General features: G+C 42.7%; 1 protein-coding gene and 1 long non-coding RNA gene across 10 annotated transcripts; one reads left to right on the top strand and one right to left on the bottom strand.

Moving 5' to 3' along the window:
- Nucleotides 1-3,396: 3,396 nt before the first annotated feature.
- On the bottom strand, nucleotides 3,397-20,411 carry LOC136678377 (dual specificity protein phosphatase 18-like). 9 transcript variants are annotated; one of them, XM_066656428.1, is made up of 4 exons: nucleotides 20,285-20,411; nucleotides 8,929-9,038; nucleotides 7,214-7,304; nucleotides 3,398-4,773 (listed from the first exon to the last, which is right to left on the bottom strand). In XM_066656428.1, exons 3-4 carry the CDS (start codon nucleotides 7,243-7,245, stop codon nucleotides 4,212-4,214), a joined length of 594 nt encoding a protein of 197 aa, XP_066512525.1. In that variant the 5' UTR covers nucleotides 7,246-7,304; nucleotides 8,929-9,038; nucleotides 20,285-20,411; the 3' UTR covers nucleotides 3,398-4,211. The 9 variants fall into 9 exon arrangements, 8 of the variants coding, with proteins under 8 accessions (XP_066512527.1, XP_066512525.1, XP_066512526.1 ...); XM_066656429.1 differs by having other exon boundaries at nucleotides 8,929-8,996; nucleotides 20,285-20,351; XM_066656427.1 differs by lacking the exon at nucleotides 20,285-20,411 and adding an exon at nucleotides 9,387-9,429.
- LOC136678379 (uncharacterized) lies at nucleotides 7,846-15,958 on the top strand. Its single transcript, XR_010796479.1, has 4 exons — nucleotides 7,846-8,129; nucleotides 8,934-9,018; nucleotides 10,045-10,834; nucleotides 11,685-15,958. It is a non-coding gene; the product is annotated as an uncharacterized lncRNA (long non-coding RNA).
- Nucleotides 20,412-20,756: the final 345 nt, after the last annotated feature.

Below are 20,756 nucleotides of genomic sequence, written 5' to 3'. Positions count from 1 at the left end.
GGGTCCATGACTTTATGGTCATACATTGTAGGTATTAGCTTCCAAACCTTCTGTATTAATAACAATAGTTGGAATTAAATAATATACGTTTTATAAATTCATTTGTACAAGGCTTTAATTATGCCCAAGTCTTCATTATGTACACGTGTTGTGCCCCTAATTACTGCAGTGCATGCCATAACACTACTTACGTCATGGCGGCGTGTTCCACAGAGACAAAGCCAAGGCCAGAGATGGTCCTCCACCTCAGGAATGGACTTCCAAACGGCTGCATTCTGTGCCCCGCTGAATGTGATATAACATAATTAGAGTGCATGTGTTTTGACAGCTCCACTGTACCCCGTTGTGTATGTTCCTCTCGAGGAAGGACGTCATGCTTCTCTCAGATGTGACCTGCCTTGTGGACAGGCGATGCACCATGAAAATCTTTGATGAGCCCCACAGCACATGGGCTTCATTAGAGTAACACGTTCTTCACCATTATTTTTTTTTTCTGAACTTCTAAAACATTCCCCTCTTTTCCACAGGGGAATACAGTTCTGGGTCGTAATGAAATATCTGTCACTTGCTGTGGTCAAAATATCATGAGGATCAAACCCTACAGCAGGGTTTGGCTCCTGTCTAAACAGCACTGCTCCAGTGCCTGACAATGAGCCACTCGTTGTTCACCCCGACCCTGAGCGCACAGCAGTGAGGAGCGAGGAGCAGAAGCTCTGATTTTTTAGCCGTTTTCGGTCAGTTGTTTTTCTTTTCTGTTTTACTCAGTGCTCTTATTTCTCCGCGCTCGTTGTGTCTGTTTTGCTGCGTTTAACCTCGACTTTGCGCTTTCACATAAACACGGGTCCAGCGTTGTGATTGGACAGACTCAGACGAGGGGGCGGAGCAATTCTAACTTCTCTGCACTTGACGTCAGAAGCAGAGCAGAATCAGAACTGCTCGTTTTACCCCATGTTTTCAGACTCAGGCAGCGCACAGGAAACTGAATGGGGTCTTGTTTCACAGTGTGTGGCTCCATGATCCCAAAATGAATTTGCACAAGCATTGAACAAGTGGGGCGGCACGGTGGCGCAGCAGGTTAGTGTCGCAGTCACACAGCTCCAGGGACCTGGAGGTTGTGGGTTCGATTCCCGCTCCGGGTGACTGTCTGTGAGGAGTGTGGTGTGTTCTCGCTGTGTCTGTGTGGGTTTCCTCCGGGTGACTGTCTGTGAGGAGTGTGGTGTGTTCTCCCTGTGTCTGCGTGGGTTTCCTCTGGGTGCTCCGGTTTCCTCCCACAGTCCAAAAACATACGTTGGTAGGTGGATTGGTGACTCAAAAATGTCCGTGTGTGTGTGTGTGTGTGTCTGTGTTGCCCTGTGAAGGACTGGCACCCCCTCCAGGGTGTATTCCCGCCTTGCGCCCAATGATTCCAGGTAGGCTCTGGACCCACCGCGACCCTGGATAAGGGTTACAGATAATGAATGAATAAATTGAACAAGTGGTTTTTACATAATATGCCCCCTTCGTATCAGATGTACTCCCTGTTGTGAGTCTTTTAAACCATTTACAATGGCCCAAAGTTGCGTCTGCCCTAATTTCCTTTTAGCTAGCACCCAAATAGAGGCGTGTTGGTGTTAAGCGCTTGTGCAGCTGCTCCAAAGCTTTCTATTGTACTTTTTTCTTCTTACTGGAAATGATCAAGTTTGAGGCGTCTTGATCTTTTCTGTTCATGTGAAAGGTACATAACCACAACAAATGACACACTCTCCAATAACAAGATACCACACAAATCAATACGTGAAATCCAGGTGGGATTCATTTAAACTTGGCTTCTTTTGGGAGAGAATCCGACAACTAGAGATGGTCTATGGACAGCAGGGGAAACAGTTCCTTTAAACCATTTTAGACGTATTAGGGACGTGCTGGGAATTTTTCCCTGGAAAAGCAGTCAGGAGACTGTGGGTGTTAAGCACAAAACAGGAAATAAACCGGAAAAGTGTGCAGTCTGCTTTCAACGCCAAACTGAGATTGTGAGACCATCTATTTTAGCGTTTCTGTGCAGCCACCACAAACCCCCTCGGCCCAGTTTCCAGAGCCCCTCCGTGTGAGGGATTCTCAGGGAATGGTTCAGAACATAACTGATGTTGTAAAACCAGTAACTGAGCTGAGTGTTTTCGTGCTGTAAAATAAATAAATAAAAAGGCTTTCTACAGGAAGGACAACTGCTGGAAACCGAGAAACCCGAGGCCTCGGTCACACCCACACAGGTGGTGTGTGTGTTTGTCTTTCTTCCACATGCACATTTACCGAATACACACCATCGGGAAACTCCATCCTGGGTGAAGACATCCAGAAACTTCATTTCCAGTGTTGTGTTGTTTTTGGTTCATGACGTGGAGTGTGCACCACCATCGTCTTTCTTTACATGAGTCATTATAAACAGTCTAAAATAAACAGAGTATTCAGAATGTGCTGTGGCTGTCACTGCGACTTTTTCTTTTACTGAAGGTTTCTGTGGAGGGAAGCGCTGATGGGTTTTACTTATTTTTCAAAGCCGTTTTCACACAGTGGCTTTCAGACTGAAAAGTCACAGTTCTGTCCCCTGGAGCAGCAGGAAAAAGTGAGTGGTGAGTGAATAAACAGTGCTTACTCTTCCCTCAATATTCACAGCTGAAAGGCCCTTGATCACGGCAGCTGACCCCCGAATTACTCCAAAAGCACTGCGGCTAAAATAGCTGCCCACTGCTGTGTGTGCGTTTACTGCCACAATATCCCCAAGGGATTAATATATTTTTAGACATCAGTGTATAAAGTGTGTGTGTGTGTGTGATATTGGTAATACTTCACAGCACTTGATGGAGAACACAAATTTAAACCAGAAGTGGTGTAACAGTGGTGCACGGATGTAAAGGAACTAAAAGATTGTATGAATTTACCTTAAAAAGTCAGTAATGTGAATGAACACGTTTGGCCTGAAGTCATATTCTGCCATCTTCTGGTCGGTGTGTGAACTAAAATAACCCCAGAAGTGTGGACTCGGAATATACAGATTTCAGTACACTGTATTCATGATAATTGAACCCCTAGGTTGGCCTCGCTCTCAGGTGATCACTGGCTCGATCCCCGGATGCATTAGAGACCAGGAGAGCACAATTAGCCTCACTCTCTGGGTGGGTAGCATTTACCTCTTTTCTCTCCTCACATCTCTCTTCTGAAGGCACTAGGCAACACTGGAACCTGTCGACTGATATAAAAGTGTGATTGGGAAGGATTCTGTGAAAGTGTGGACGTGCAGATGACATCCCAAAAAACTTGAGGATTATCAAAAAAGACAATTTTATTAATATTTTCACATCAATTTCTAAACAAAAGTTTTATAAAACAATAGAGACAGAACATCATGTCTACGATAAATATGTACAAATAAATTTGGACCATGGGAGGAAACCCATGCAGACACAGGGAGAACACACCACACTCCTCACAGACAGTCACCCGGAGGAAACCCACGCAGACACAGGGAGAACACACCACACTCCTCACAGACAGTCACCCGGAGGAAACCCACGCAGACACAGGGAGAACACACCACACTCCTCACAGACAGTCACCCAGAGGAAACCCACACAGACACAGGGAGAACACACCACACTCCTCACAGACAGTCACCCGGAGGAAACCCACGCAGACACAGGGAGAACACACCACACTCCTCACAGACAGTCACCCGGGGGAAACCCACGCAGACACAGGGAGAACACACCACACTCCTCACAGACAGTCACCCGGAGGAAACCCACGCAGACACAGGGAGAACACACCACACTCCTCACAGACAGTCACCCGGGGGAAACCCACGCAGACACAGGGAGAACACACCACACTCCTCACAGACAGTCACCCGGGGGAAACCCACGCAGACACAGGGAGAACACACCACACTCCTCACAGACAGTCACCCGGGGGAAACCCACGCAGACACAGGGAGAACACACCACACTCCTCACAGACAGTCACCCGGAGGAAACCCACGCAGACACAGGGAGAACACACCACACTCCTCACAGACAGTTGACCTGCTGCACCACCGTGCTGCCCTCATGCTTCTCAATAGAGAGAATACGAGCTGTGTGTGTACTACTGAATGTCTCTCCACAACAGGTGCAGCTTAACCACCTGGAACCGCTGTGTAAACAGTGAATTATTTTAGTAGCTGGCATCAAACAACCCGTGTATCAAAATGGTATCAAACCTCTGGTTTCCTTCTCATACAAATCTGGAACCAGTCCCACAGGCGAGGATACCATCACCACCGAGCTTGTCCCCCTCAGCTTCTCCTCATACCGGATCAGCTGCGTCCAGAAGCCACTGTTAGGTCTGATAATGGGTCTTTTGGACTTTACAAGTTCGTGAGCCTCCAGTAGAGACATGCTGCAGTGCTTGATGAGAAAAGCCAGACACAGAGTGGCTGAGCGACTCACTCCGGCGCAGCAATGCACCAGGACCCGACCCCGCTGGGCTCTCACGTTCTCGATTTTATCTGCCACTGAGTCGAAATATTCCTCCAGCTGCGTTTCAGGGGAATCGGCGACAGAGACCCAGACGTACTCAACAGTAGGGAGGCAAGGCTTGCCCTGGTCCTGAGTGGCGTTTATAATGCAGGTGATGTCGAGGCCAGCTATAGCTGAGCTGTCTTTAGCTGCTTTGCCGTTGCTGATGTAGAGGAACTCGGTTATCTGACCCACTCCTGCCAGACGAGCCCCAGGGCCGGACATGGTGCTTCCATCAGGGATATACCTGGATTGATTAAGTATTTGGAAACAATGTTAGTCTGAATTCAGGGCTGAATATTAATCTTAGATGTCCTATTAATATTAAGAGTCCTGTTCCTAATATTTACTATGAACCAAGACATACTCTGTCTAAAACGTCATCTACTTTAAGGTGCACACATTTAAGACACAGGCTGCTGTGTATAACAGGACTGGACCCCAAGGTCACCATGCTCAATGCCAAGTTGTGCCAAGGGGGGTATAATACCCCAGTTATTTGGGCGTGGAGCAATGGGAACATGTTCTCTGGAGTGGTGGAGCTGGAATGAGATTATTAGTGTTTGTGCTCCAGAATTGATTTCTTAAACGTTGTTGCGTGGCTGAATGCCATCAAATCCTCACAGCAATGCTCTGACATCTTGTCTAAATCCCTTCTAGACAGAGGCTGTCGCGGAAGCAAAACCGGAAACAAAATGCTTATCTATGCCCTTCATTTCAGAGTAAAATGTGCCCATAAACACATTGTGTTCCGCCCCGGATTATCTTCGCCATATTAATACACACTTAGCGGTAAAACTGGCCGAAACATCGATAAACTGAGAACATTATTTACTTCACATTACAATTAGCATTTGAGTCTTTACCTGTGGTATACAGTCGTTACAATAACACGTAAAAAAAAGTCAAGCGAATGTAGCGTATGCTACGTAAACAGCGTAATGCCATTTTATTTTCCGTTGGACTATGTTCTCTCAAAGGGCTCAAATCGCATTGTGAATTCGACTGTGAACGCACAGCGACACTCCCGCTGGCTCTGTCCCAAACCTTGCCCCTCCACCCTTGAAGTGCACACTTGTCTTGTCGTTTTAGAGGAAACGATGAATTGGGACATACTCAGCTCAGCTGTAAATTTACAGCACGTTTTATTTATAATAAGATATTAAAATATAAAAATCAGCCAGTTACATAAAATGTATAATATTAAAATAAATAACTAAATAAAAATTCACTTTTAAACATGCAACCTTAAAAATCATTCATTTTTTCATTCATTGTCTGAAACTGCTTATCCAATTCAGGATCGCAGTGGGTCCAAGGCGGGAACACACACAGGAGGGGGCGCCAGTCCTTCACAGGGTGACACACAATCACACCTACGGACACTTTTGAGTCACCAGTTCACCAACCAACGTGTTTTTTTGGGAAACCCACGCAGACACGGGAAGAACACACCACACTCCTCACAGACAGTCACCCGGAGGAAAAGCTTCCCAAAACCTCAGTGGAGGAAAGGGGAATAATCTACCTATAGATACACTTCATGTTGGATGAGGTGGTGTCCAAAATGTGCTGGAAATTCAGGTTTGAAGTATCTCAAAGCACATGGAGGCATATGGTGAACGAGGAGCACGCAGTAAACAGAGAGAAGAACAAAGGAAAGACGAGAGGATTAATGACACCAGCCACAGGTTTGTGTGTGTGTGTGTCAGGAATATATCACATTGTGGGGACCTGTTAACACGCTGCCATTGTGAGAAAGATTTCATGTAGCGACCACAGCCCGGACCCCACAAATCAAATCTTTACATTGTAAGATGAGGATAGTAGTAGTATGTATTTAACATCTGCCCATAGGGCCACATTCATGGCAAGAAAGGTAGTAAGATGTTATTAATTTACTAATAAAGTTGTATTTTAGAGACGCTGAGGCGGCCATCTATATAAGTTTGTGATGTGCTGCTTAAGTCTTGTTACTCACATGAATCTTAGGAGTGCTGATGCTTTCGTATTAGGGTCAGTTAGATGTTAGTGTTAGTGCAAGGTTCGGTTCAAGGTTAGAGTGAGGTCAGTGTTAGGGTTAGACTAAGGTTAGGGTTAGTAATGGATAAGGTCAGTTTAAATCTCCTCAGCATGATTGGAAATGTGTGTGGAGGCCTTAAGATACATGAAAACAAACTTTCCTGTGTGTGTGTGTGTGTGTGTTTGTGCATGGGCTCCAGCTGCCGTGGACTGCCCTCTCCTTTCCCAATAAGACCATCTGCTCTGCCTGCGCATAAGGACAAAGACCAATTCAGGACAAAGGCCAACCCTCAACCAAAGAATATACTCCTGATTAGTTTTTAAATAACCCCCTCTTTGCTTATTTATTTTATGTCTTAGTTCCTGTAATGGAAGTCGATTACTATCAGGTGGAGAAAAAGCAGCCTTCACCAAGCCCTCCAACTCTGCGAAAACACTGACAGAGTACGTGAACTGATCACTTATTTACCCAATCAATATTTCAGGACTACAGACACTTCCCTCCCCCCTAGGATTTCAGTACAGTGCTGTAAATGCAGAAAAGCCAAATCTTACTTAGTGTTGCTTTAATGTTTCTTGGAGAGGTTATACAAGCTGTAATTAAAACGTGTACCAGCCGAAATGAGCTCATTATGAGTACAAATTTTGACAGAATTATCACAAACCTCTGCATGTGGAACCAGTTGTGTTCATTCATTCATCTTCTGTAAGTGCTTCATCCTGATCAGGGGTCGCTCTGGGCTTTGACCCATCTCGCTGTGAGACAGGAACACACCCTGTAGGCAAGGTTCAAACACAGGACCCCAAGGCTTTGGAGCTGTACGGCAGTGACAATACCTACAGCACCATCATTGCACTGCCAAAGCTATTACGCAAACATTAGTATTGTAAAGACATCACCCATTATAACATTGTTATTCAAACTCACTTAGAGGCTCAGTTTTAAACAGTAAAAATGATATATAATAAGACTTGATGGATCCTGAGGTACACTGCCACAAGACAGTTCTGTACATAGTGCACAACAAAATACATAAATAGAATAGAAGAATGAAAGAGACAAAAGTCAATTACAAAAACAGACTATGTTCTTAATGGTTAAAGTTAAGCTTAACTTAAACGATTTAAACCAAAAATACAGGCCTTTACACACTCTAATGATAAACAATCGAGCCTTAAGATGGAAGTAAATCAAATATCCAGCCTAAAAAATGAGGCTACCACCAGAGAAACATCACCCTGATGTAAAGCTGTCTTTGTGCTCAGGTGCTGAGCTATAAATACTGCAGGGACCTCATTTTTAGTACAAACCAGGCTTCAACAACAGCTCCATTTCCATTCGGTTACCAAGGAGACTGCAAATATATTCCCCATCCTCTCCACACAGAGGAGGAGAGGAGAGAGGAGGAGAAGTGTGGGCTTCAGAAGGAGGGGAGGGCTTCAGTCTCTACAGCAGATCCCAATCTCCCCCAGATCAGAAGTGTTTGGGCAGTCTCAGTATCTCCAGCTGCAGAGCTCAGATCACAGGCTTGAACTCAGCTCCGAGATTGAACACCTGGTCACGTGGGGCCTCACACAAAGGTAAGCGACCCGTCCACACACGACATTTTAACCCAGGTTTAACTCAACTGGATCAAATTGTAGTGTTGTGTTACGCCTACGTTATTGAATTAGATTGAGGATGGAATTAGCTTAGGATAAATTCGTATTTAAATATTACATTCCTTAAACATAAATTAATGTATGGTGGCGCCTGCCCTATCTATATCTCAGTGAAACTTGACGGAATTTGCTTTTTATTCGTCGTTTCATTTTTGTTCGAACTGTCTGTTCCATCTTAAATTGCAGTCTGCTCTTACAGACTTAGACGAGATTCGAATTGGAAATGTATTCGAGTTTTCATTTCCACCTTAAAAGGCGCAGTACTAGCTAATAATCTGGCACCTGTCAGTTCCACCTTAAATTACTGAGTAATGTGAAGTGAGGCTGAAATGTAGTGTTGGGATTTTTTTCCCGTTCTAATTTATCATTCTAATTTCCAATTCCACCTTAAATTAAACGAGATTGAAACATACATTCCCTCTCGAAATTTCCCTTCAGTCTCATCCAAGTCGTATACTTTGCTTTTATTTGACTAGCGTCTTATAATAATTTCCCGCTGCACCTTAAGTGAAACTAGGCTAAAATGAGCTCATATCGAAATCTAACGGCTGAGGGTGGAATATAACGGCTGCACCATTTAAGGTGGAGCGTTGAATTATCGCCTGCAGAATTTGAAAATTAACACTACGACTCGTTGAAAACTTGATTTTGTCGTTGTATGGGATCTGACGACTAACTGAACACAAGTTAAAAATATTTAAAAATTTGTTTTACTCACCACAGGTCAGAGAAATGGGCATGAAACCAGACGTCGCAGTTTATACCCTAGGCGGTGTGGTGGTGGCTCTGCTGGGAAGAGAGGACTTGGGTAGGGGATTTTCTGTATTTCTGCAAGGTTCCATACGTTTTAGGACATAAAAGAAATAGGCTGAAGGGTTTACAACTTAAGACCATATCCTTTGTTCTAAATGTCAAGACTACCACTGGTTTACATTTAAATTAACTAACACACAACCACACACATAAATAATAAAATATAGAACTGCATACAAACGAAATTAATGCAGGAACCAGCTGTATTCCTTTGAATCTCCCAAATATTAAATATTCATAAGCTGTGCTGCCTACAATTCAGTATTCCAGGCCTTCTGGTCATCAAAACCTCATTTCTGTTCATTAATCTTATAGATTTGGAAGGTATTACTGAGAAAAAAATATATATATATACCCAGATACCTTAAAATGGCTTAGAAGTAACTCTGCCAGAGGTCTTCAAATCCAAACCTTTAATCCAGGGTCCAGGCCGGGATTTTATAACTATATACCTGGCCAGTCAGGTGCATTAGCGGTTTCAGCTGTGATGTCGTACCAGCGGTACGTTTTAAATCTCTCGCCTGGAGTCTTGATCCAAGGTTCAGGTTTGCGTTTATTTAGTATTTATTGACTCATGAATATGCAGTTAGTGTCTCCCTGAAGCCACAATGCCATGCCTTGCAAGTTTACAGGAGTGGTTCTTAGGTTTATGATGTAAGAAATGCTGTCAGGCTGAATTCGCACATTTTAGACCCATTTGTGGTGCACCCACATCAATGCAGATTTATAATATAGTAATATAAAGTATATATTTCTTCTGATGCTCTCGTGGTTGCTTACTGAAGTGTTCCATCATCTACTGGGAAGACCTCACATTACATTAGAAGCTGTTTTTGCAGAAAGAGGAACAGATTCCCAAATAGTTCCCTTAATTTTTGAAGTGTCTAATTTTTAAGTGTGCATTATTTGAGGCATGAGACATTGTACAATGATAGATAAATGGTTGTATGATATGTAAAAACACATTTGATCATTTCTTTGTATAAAACAGAAACAGTATATTCACAGATCTGTATTTCAGGACGTCCTGCTTCACAAGCTTCACCTGCTGAGTGTTGGATGCTGCCGGATGGTGTCCTGAAAAGGTGGGCTCCTGTGATTAAGGTCAGCTCCTTTGGTATCCTAACTAGCTTGTATTTTTTTTGACCAATTTCTAAGCTGCAAACTTGTCAGCGTAGGTGTACCTCCAAAGGGACTGGTGCAAGAAAGCTAAGGTACATGGCATTTTTATTTTGTGGTGGCCATGAGTACAAACACGAGGTAAAAATGGGCGTGTCTGAAGAAGTGGGCTCGAGAAGCACCCTAAATGGGTGAGTACCCTAGATCTGTTTATCGGAACAACAAAGCAGCACAACACATCAGAAATAGAAACAAGACGTACGCTAAAAACGGCATGCTGCATCTTAGTCTTAGACAGCTGTATTGAATATAATGGGAGCATTTGTTTCCCCCATGTTGCTCACTCACTTTGCCTATATCTGTAACATCTGATGTTCCACCCTTCTCCTCTATCCATCAATGACAAAATCTGCCCAATATATATACGATACACTTTTCACACACCTGTTAAACTTCAGAGACACCTTCAAACCTTCCTTCAGAGACACAACTTCCTCATCTACTTTCCCTGATTAAATTAATATGGAGATTTGTATTGTACGCATTGTTGCCTTCCATTTTTTTGCTGCTCTCCTCTACTTCTTTCCTCTTCAGGTGAGGTGAGAACAGGGAAGATGGCCAGGATAGTGTCCACTCTTTATTTATCATCACCTTGCTGCCCAAGAATGACAAAATACATTCTCCCAAGCCAAGTAAGTATTTGACCTGACACTAATACAGAGGACTGTACTCAAAAAGGAATTCCCCCAGCTTGGCTATCAAGTGAATCAAGTATTTAGGGTTGTTTCTTTTTCTTTAGGTAATGCTATGGCTAAAAGCTTGTTCACATAGTAAGGTCCAATCCCATTTCTTAATTTTACCACTACCCTTTGTTTTGAGTGTCCCCTTGCCCCTAGGAACTTGGAGTTACAGGGCGTAGTGGTTAAAGTCGTGTCCTACAAAATGGGACGACCCTTCAAGAGCCTGATACGTCATCAGAACACAAATAAAATGAGCAGTTCTTCATTCTAAGGTGCCTAGTTGCGCTCTGATATCACTGCAGACTGGAACAGCTGTTACGAAGGATCTGCTAGACTTCAGTTAAATATTATGGATGATATGCCTTCAGCACAGTTTCACCATCATTAAATATCATCCACCCCTCACTCCTCTGTGATGTGAAGCTAAATTCAGCTGCTTTGAGTTTGAACCTTCCAGTTCCATCTTAAATATTGCAATAGCTTCAGGTGCTTGAAGGCAATAGCTTCAGGTGGATCTGGGTATCGACATCAGCGTACTACTAGAATTAAAAAGTTGTACAGCTAACATGCCAGTATTTCACAATGTGTTCATAACCCTCCGTTTGGAGTGTGTTTCTCTCCATTTGAAGAGTCATGTCGCACTAACACTTCCCCAATAAGAATTTAGACTCCAAGTGGTAGGGGTATGATCTCAAGTTAATAAATGAGCTGGTATCATTTCAAGGAGATCTCATGGTTTCTAAAACTTGATTTTACCTGACATTCTTTTCCAAGTAATGTGTGTTATATTCTGCTCTTGCAGAGGTCAAGCAGCGGAGCATCCACGCTGACCACACTCTGGGAATTCTACACGATGTTACACCCAGATAAAAGCAATCAAAACTTGTATTATGTGAAAGTAGAGCTATGATTTGCTCAAAAAAACACTCTAAAGTTGGAAAGTTATTGTTGGTTTTAAGGCCAACCAGTCTCTCTTCCTGGGCATGAACTCAAGGTAATGGATGATTTGTCTGCAATTATTTACTTGGATCATATTTCTTTATAAATATTAGGACATGGCCGGCCAAAAACTATCCTTGATTACACTGGGAAGGTAACAAGCCTCATCTTGGGCATCCTTTTCAGCGTGTGTCGCTTGAAAACTGTGGCAAAAGCTGTAATTGGCGGTCCCACTAACTTTGTCTCCTTTTGTAACTAAACCTATGTTGTGGGGTAGAGAAGTGAGCTAACGCAAGACACACTCTCACACACTCTCTCAGACGGAATGCCTCTCAGACGGAATATTTTCATTGCTCTCCAGTGCAGTAATGTCTGTCCCTCAACTAATACTAATGCCTTTTTGGAAAGGATTTAAGGGAATTGTGGGCTATAGGACTAGAACTGATAAATGGACATTTGTTTGAGGTTATTAGCTTATCTGAGTAATGATTATATAATGCATTATACACTGTATTTGGCCTTTTGGCACTTTATCTAGCTTCACAGGTTAGTTGTGAAATCCTAGCCCTCAATGACCTGACAGTCCTGAAAATCCGTGCTTCATATGGAATGGATCTACATGCGTTTTCCTCCTCCTTGTGTCCAGTAGAACTGACTCCTCGCTTTGAAGCTTATGGCACTAACTGTGGAGATTTACACTGACGTCTGTAATGCTTGTATCTCCTTGAAAGCTACAGTTTTGCCTTGACTAAGTGAAACTGCCTTGAAATGTCTTACTACTAACAGATTCTAACATCACTGAGGTTATGCGAGCAGAGATGGTGCCAACTAATACAACCCTAATACGTAGTCATTGTGCACTCTTAGAAATAAAGATATCAGAAAGTTGTGCTGAATTCAAACGAATCGCTCTTAGTAAATCATGCATGAGTGTAAAGAGCCTTGATTAAAGGGGACATACGTTGTACAGTGTGTACATTAATTTAGGGACCCACAATCTACAAACTGTGAAAAGGACCATGAACTGCGTAAGTCAGAAAACGTGCCGTGCTGATCCTGCTCCACTTCTGACGTCAAGTGCAGAGACTTTAGAATGGCCCCGCCCCCTTGTGTGAGTCTGTCCAATCACAGCGTTGCACCCGTGTTTATGTGAGAGAGCAAAGACGAGGTTAAACGCAGCAAAAGAGACACAAAGAGCGCAGACAAAATCTGCTCCTTGCTCCTCACTGCTGTGCACTCGGGGTCGGGGTGAACAGCGAGCGGCTCATTATCATTTAAAGGAACAGGTGCTGAAAGCAGGCGTTCTGAACAGGGGCTGTTTACACAGGGGGAGAACACTGCTGTGGGGTTTTTGACCAAAGCAGGTCACAGACTTTTATTAAGGTTGTAGAAAACAGGTAGAATACCCACCCCCACTCTTTATAATGTGAATCAATAACAGTATTAACATAAATTGATAGTAAAATTGATTTAAAATAAACAGTGTATATATTGCAATTTCTAAATTACACATATTCGACTTATTTGGACGGACGGATGGAGAAAAAAAAAACATGCTGAAATGACCATGTGAAATTAGATATTTGGGGATTCAGAGGTTTGAAGTGAACCCACCTATAAATGTGGTCTGGATACAGTTGGGGGGGGGGGGGGGGGGATTCCTGTGGCTTGCTGAGGTCAATAAGTCTGTCCTACAGTCAGATATGGAGCAAGTCTCATGTCTGAACAAGGCCTTGGAAATCTTTATTTTTATGAGTGCATACTAAAGGGAACTTGTACGCTTGAGGTTCTGCGGTAGGTCGTCAAGAGTCATGTTCTCTAGATCTTTCTGCATAAAGTGTATTTCTCATGGATGATGCATGTGTGAGTGCCAGAGAAGCTCCTCACCAGTGCTGATGGTGGAGATTTGCAATTGGAGCACAACTTTACTAACCATACTCCAGCATTTGTTGCAATAACTTAATATTTCAATGCTTCTGTCTTGCAACTAACCCTGAGCCTGTTTCTCTTCCCATCTCTCCTCCTCTGTTCCATGACATGGGCAGATGTTACTCTTTACTCTCATGGCTGTCCAAAAATATTACGAGGTAGTGGGGAGAAAGGAAGATGTTACTAACAGATATTAACCAACTAACTGCATTAAAACCTCCGCATCTGGTTCTTGACGTCTAACTTTCCTCTCTTTTCTCTTCCATCCTTCTTTTTTTTCCCTGCTGCTGACTTCCATTCGTTCGCATGTGTGTGCAAAACTTGACCGGGTGGTGAAACCCTTTGGGTCGTGTTTATGAAACTGACAGAGACTAATCGACTGATGGTACTTGCTGCCAGTGGCGATCAGTGGCTACTTACTAACCAGTGCACTCTCTTGCTTGGTCATGCAGACTTACTTGTCCTCGTCTTAACCGTGTGGAGACAGTCCTGTTACACTTTTTACCTCTTCCGAGGCTGAACTTACACAAGGTGAAATTACAACAACGTTCATGTGAAATGAACATTTCAAAAGCGCTAGGTCTGATTTCAGTGATGTACCAAACATAGCTGTGATATTCTTTTGCGAGTTATGCCTAAGACAGTGTAGTAGAACATGAACTTGTTGTAATTGGCGCAGTACTCACTTGGATGGATTTGCCTCCTGTGTGCACTGTATGGCCAAAAAGTTTGTACACACCCGCTTTTCCAACATTTCAGTTTACTTTAACTTTAACTTTCATTTGATGCAGCAACAGCTTCTAATCTGGTAACACTTTGCACTAGATAGTACAGTATTTCTGTGGAGATTTGATGAGAATTTTAAGGCTCTTTTCCACTGCATGGTACCTACTCTACTTTACTATGCCTTTTAGCTTTTCCATCATTTAAATCAGGTCCTGGTTCTGGAAGCGGGTTCTTGTTTAGTGGCTGTTCTCTCGTGGTTCAGAGCGAGTTGAGTAGGGACTAAACCGTGGCGTGTAAACCTTGCAGAGCCACGCAGCGCAGACGACCAGCACCAACTCTACATCTGTAAAATCTCCAGCTGCAGCAGAGATCACGTTTGTTTTAATCCGACTCACGACGGCAGCTCGTAAAATTACACCGTGGTCTTTTGAAGTGGTTCAAACGCTCCTTGAAACGGTGGGGGGTTGTGGTACCAGGTAGCAGTGGAAAAGCGCTATTAGTAAGGACAGGTAAATAGGATCAGCTCATGCTAGTTGATGGAGTTTCATCACTCCAGAGGACACAGTGGCACAGTGGTGTTCTACTGATTCCCAAGCTGTGTGTGCACTATTTTATATATCACTCATAATAAGGGGTGTCTACAAACCTTTGGGCTTACAGTGTATATGTGTGAAATACAGTAATCAAGTAATCAAGGTATTTCCTGGGGTAACCAGGAGCCATGTACTAACATACTAACTACAACTAACCGACTAACAGACTGGCTTTGTAACCAACTAACTGGTAAGACCAACTATACACAGGCTTGATGCTGTTCTGAGAGATGCTTAAATTCAGTGGTAATGTCTGAGCAGATAATGTTATGTAATGTAATGTTAACTTCATGGAGGGTGAGAGTTGTAAGCAGCAAAAATATAAAAATAAAACCCAAAGCAGCCCAAGAAAAGAGTCTCGCTGGCCTTAACGTATGTTTATATTATTTTACATTAAACAAATTTAAGTACATAACTCAGTTCCAAAGAAATTAAAAATACTTAAATGGAGACCCGAGCTGTTGAGCAGCTGAAATCCTGTAACAAGCAAGAATGGGAAAACCTTTCACTTTCACAACTACAGCGACTTGTCTCCTCAGTTCCCAAAACGAGAGGTGATGTTATAATTTTTTGTAAAATGTTGCTGACATTAAATTTAAATTGTGCATATATTTTCATAAATTTAAAAAGTATTTGTAATATCTTAAATAAAAATATTTTTTATTTTGATTATTAATATATTAAATAAATATTTAAGTGAAAATATATATAATATTTTCATTTAAATATAGAGCTTAAATAATTTGCAAATCATTTGCATTGTGTTTTTATTTACACAGTGTCCCAACTTTTCTGGAAATTGGTTTTGTATTTCACTTGTAGAAACACAGACTGTGTATCCTCTGATATATTTGATACCACACAATGTAAAATGTATTAAAACTTTTTATGAAGATTGCTCGATCTTGTTTGTTTTCCAGTTTCTAAGTATAATTCATGCACCAAAATGAGAAGAAAATATCACGTTGAATTTCTTACTAATTTACATTTCACCAGAGGTGTCGTGCCCAAACCTTTGCAGTCGACTGTATGTTATCAAATTGTGCCTCCCAGAGGCGAACCATGGATACAGGCCATATTTGTATCAGTGCTGAGCTTTGAGTTTGAGATGTTATTGAAGATTATCTAACGAACGGACCAATAGAAATGCTCCAAAATTACTTTGAATAAAATCTAAAAAAGGACTTATAGGAAATATATATACATTTTTTTTCTAAACTCAGTGTCTACTTTATTGGCTCCACTGACCGTACTGGAGCACTTTATAGTTTTACATTTGCAGACTAGTGTATTTGTTTGCATAGTTTGTTTGTCTCAATCACCCTGTTCCTCAGCGCTCAGGACCCCCACAGAGCAGGTGTGATGTGGTGGTGGATCATTCTCAGCGCTGCAGTGACACTGACGTGGTGGTGGTGTGTTAGTGTGTGTTGTGCTGGTGTAGAGTGGATCAGACACAGCAGTGCTGCTGGAGTTTTTAAACCCCTCAGTGTCTGGACTGAGAACAGTCCACCGACCAAAAACATCCAGCCGACAGCGTCCTGTGTCACTGATGAAGGACTAGAGGACGAGCGACACACACTGTGCAGCGACAGATGAGCTACTGTCTCTGACTTTACATCTACAACGGTGGACCAATGAGGGAGGAGTGTCTCACAGAGTGGACAGAGAGTGGACACAGGGTTTAAAAACTCCAGCAGCACTGCTGTGTCTGATCCACTCTACACTAGCACAACACACCAGTGTCACTGCAGCGCTGCTGGGGTCCTGGCCATTGCAGTACAGGGTGACAGGAGGCTAATAAAAGTATGCAGTTTGTACCAAATAGCTGATGTGTGGTGAAGGTGCTGAAAGGGAACGGACAACGCACACATCAGAAATGTTGGTCTCTGTTTTTTGCACTGGTTAAAGAAAGTCAAATATGAACAGGGGCTAAACTTATTTTGTTTTAATTATGTAAAGGAAGATGGACCCGTTGCACCCTTCTCCACCTTTCTCTTCTCCCCTGATCTTTATCAGTCGTGACAGTTGGACATCAGGACCCTGATTGCTGTAATCAAAAAGACTGATTATTGCTATGGGCAACATGCAGAGAGCCCTAATATATGCACTGCAGGTAGTGACAGGGTTTGAATAAGTTTTCCTAATGAGGTACAGCTCTGAATGAATAATAGAGACATGAGAGGGTTTGTATATTTATTTATACATTCCTTCATTTCTTTTTTATCTAAAAGCTTTTGCCAAATTTTCCCAATTATTAGTTGACATGCTTCCAATGAGACATGAGACCCATCTTGTTTCTTTTCTAACTGCTGCTGCAATGCCGCTGAACATCTTAAGACACTGGAGGAGAACACACATTGCTCAGAGGCGACTGTTCAAATATATAGTAGCTCCAAACATCAGCTTCGCTTCGTCAGAGCGTCTGTAATTATCCATCATTGCTATCTGGTAAAAACTAAACAACAGTTTTGAAAGTGGCTTGTATCAGGTATTGTTAAGGAAACTGAAGGATCTGAGAGTTCATTCATTCATTCATTATCTGTAACCCTTATCCAGTTCAGGGTCGCGGTGGGTCCAGAGCCTACCTGGAATCATTGGGCGCAAGGCGGGAATACACCCTGGAGGGGGCGCCAGTCCTTCACAGGGCAACACAGACACATTCACTCACACCTACGGACACTTTTGAGTCGCCAATTCACCTACCAACGTGTGTTTTTGGACTGTGGGAGGAAACCAGAGCACCCGGAGGAAACCCACGCAGACACAGGGCGAACACACCAACCAATCGAACCCACAACCTCCACGTCCCTGGAGCTGTGTGATTGCGACACTACGTGCTGCACCACCGTGCCGCCCCGGATCTGAGAGTTAGTGAACGTTATTAGCTGTGATCAGGTTGTGAGAAAGCACTCTAAATATAGAGCAAGCTAACATTAGTCTCCGTGTCCCAAACTGCTGCACTGAGTAGTGTGTTTAAAAAAAAAACACACACACACATTAGCAGTGCTCTCTGTAGTGTAGTATGTAAAGTTCCATAGTGTGTGGTTTGGGACACAGCCTCACTGTTTAATGTTAATCAAATGATGTTTCACATCATTATAAATGCAGTTATTTTCTACCTTATCTACATAGGAATTGGCAAATATGTGCCACCCCCCCCCACCCAATATCAAACTCACTTGTACACCCTCGCAAGCTCAGCGTGAGCAGTCAGACGTCCAGAAGTTTAGGTCGCGCAGTGTGAGCAGGGCTGAGAGCCGACGTCAGGGTGAAAAATACACAAAGTGGGTTGAAAATGCTTTAATCACCACTACACACGCGCACAGACAAAACATATGTACATAGACAAAACTCTGTTTTGTCAGAGGGCCTGCGTTTCACCTGCAGTGTGTGAGTTTGTCTCAATGTCAGTCGGACAGATAGCTTTCATATAATGTAAGCGTATAAATCACAGGCAAACCATTTACCTGAAACTACAGATACTGGAAGCCTGTGCTAGCATTTCTCCTGCGGTGTTGCTATCAGTGTGTGAAGAGTGGGAGAAGAGGGTTGCATCGACAATCCAACACAATTGGCAGCACTTTGAACACATTTTATAAGTGGTCAGAAACTTGTAGATAACTCATGAATGAATAAAGTTGCGTTAAAACCAAGCACCATTGTTTTTCTTGTGAAATTCCCAATAAGTTTGATGTGTCACAAGACCCTCTTCCCATTGAAAAAACAAAAGTTGGATCCAAAATTGCCGACTTCAAAATGACCACCATGGTCACGACCCATCTTGAACCCCCCCCCCATATACTAATGTGCCACAAACAGGAAGTTAATATCACCAACCATTCCCATTTTATTAAGGTGTATCCATATAAAATGGCCCACCCTGTATTTAATGTGCGCCGATCAACCTCAACATTAATCTGACCTTGTATTTACACTCATAGTACTGTAAAAGCCATTTTATCATATTCAATAGCTGCACATTGTTGTTCTACAACTATTTGTGTGGTGCATTTGTTGCTCTGGATAGTTTTAAAAGCCACCTTTCACCCTGATCTTCAATGGGAAGGACCACTACAGAGTAGGTATTATTTGCCTCGTGTGTCCACCTTGTACATATAAATTCAGAGACAGTAGCTCACCTGATGCTTCATCGGTGGACACAGGACACTGCCCACTATTCTCAGTCTAGCAGTGGCACTTACAGGTTTAAAAACTCCACCGCCACTGCTGTGTCTGATCCACTCGCACCAGCGCCCAGTACATCAATATCACTGCAGCGCTGAGAATGATCCACCACCCAAATTATACCTGCTCTGTTGGGGACCTGAGCACTGAAGAACAGGGTGAAAATAGGGTACAAATGATAGAGCATCAGATGGACAATAGTCTGTAGTAGAACTACAAAGTGCTCCTGTGTGGTCAGTAGAGATGAGAGAATGGAATATGAGAAACAAGGAGGTCATTTTAATTATTGTTATTCTTTTTGATCAGTGAGCATCACACCCTGGTTTCTGTCTTAAACGTAAAGGGAACATCTGCAATTACAGGGAAATGCAGCTCAAAGCTGCGCATCTTTTAAGGTGGAATGGGTGTTTGAGAGAGAATAACGACTGTTGTTTGTACGTGGCTGAAAGTTTATATTCACTGTTTGAATTAACAAAGTCATTTGTAACTTGAGTTAATTTTGTAGCACTGTCGCTAATGCAGTTAGCCATCTCCTGAATTTGGAGACATTTCCACCTTAATTTATCTGAAACAACAAAAATAAGTCAATATTAACCACCTATGGAGCAGGAATAGAACAATATCCTCATCCTTTCAATGTTTGGAGTTCTCACCATTGTGTTAAACAACTCTAGATGCTATGAGCAGAGAGAGAAAGCCTAGCGTACTGCATCGAGACAGTTTTTTTTTCATTAATAAACAGACACTAGGGCTTTGTAAACACATTAGACTGCTTTCTAGCATAAACCAACTGGAGAGCAGCACAAAAAGTGTTTTATGAAGTGCTTTTTTACTGAATTATTTAACAATTTTGAAATATTGTTTGAACTGCCTTTTAACACACACACACACAACACTACAACAAGGAATTTCTTGGTGTTAACTGAATGAGACGTTGGTGATGGATGAGTAGGCGGAGGTAAGTGCGAGTAATGACTTTTTTTACAAGAACAAATCTAACCAGGAACACACAAGAAATAGCCAAACTTACAGAACTTGACACAAACGAACAGATTCCAATGATGAACCAAGGTGTGGAGACTCACACACATACAAGACCAGACAAAGGAGCTCTGAAATCAAGGCCACAGACAAGGAAAACCCAAGAAACATTAAGGGAGGCTGGACCACAAAGGAGGCACAGGTGGGAACACTAATGATCACGAGGGGGGCAAAGGCAGAAACAAGAACAAAACAAAACAGAGCCATGTGTTTAAAAGCACATGACAGACACAGATAGTACACAGCCATCTCGCAGGCCATGCACCATTCACAGTACACCAGGGGGCAGCAAAGCCTTTTTAAAGCTCTTTAGTTGTGACTGCACTTTATCATGTGAGCAGCGGTTTATGTAACTTGAAGAAATGTGCCATTAATCCAAAATATTTATTCATCTGCTTTGGATGAAAGTCTCTAAATACACCCCAAAAGCTTTAGACTCATCCAGTGTTTCTTCTGTATGG

The sequence above is a fragment of the Hoplias malabaricus genome, chromosome Y, assembly GCF_029633855.1.
Source record: "Hoplias malabaricus isolate fHopMal1 chromosome Y, fHopMal1.hap1, whole genome shotgun sequence".
Lineage (NCBI taxonomy): Eukaryota > Metazoa > Chordata > Actinopteri > Characiformes > Erythrinidae > Hoplias > Hoplias malabaricus.
Note: the sequence above shows the minus strand (reverse complement) of the source record. Positions and strands in the feature narration are given on the sequence as shown.

Excerpts from the sequence above, each read along its gene's own strand:
- LOC136678377 (XM_066656428.1), bottom strand. The coding sequence starts at position 7,245 with ATGAATGAACACAACTGGTTCCACATGCAGAG. Across the intron at positions 4,774-7,213 it reads AACTGGTTCCACATGCAGAG|GTATATCCCTGATGGAAGCA; the intron begins GTTTGTGATAAT and ends TAATCAATCCAG.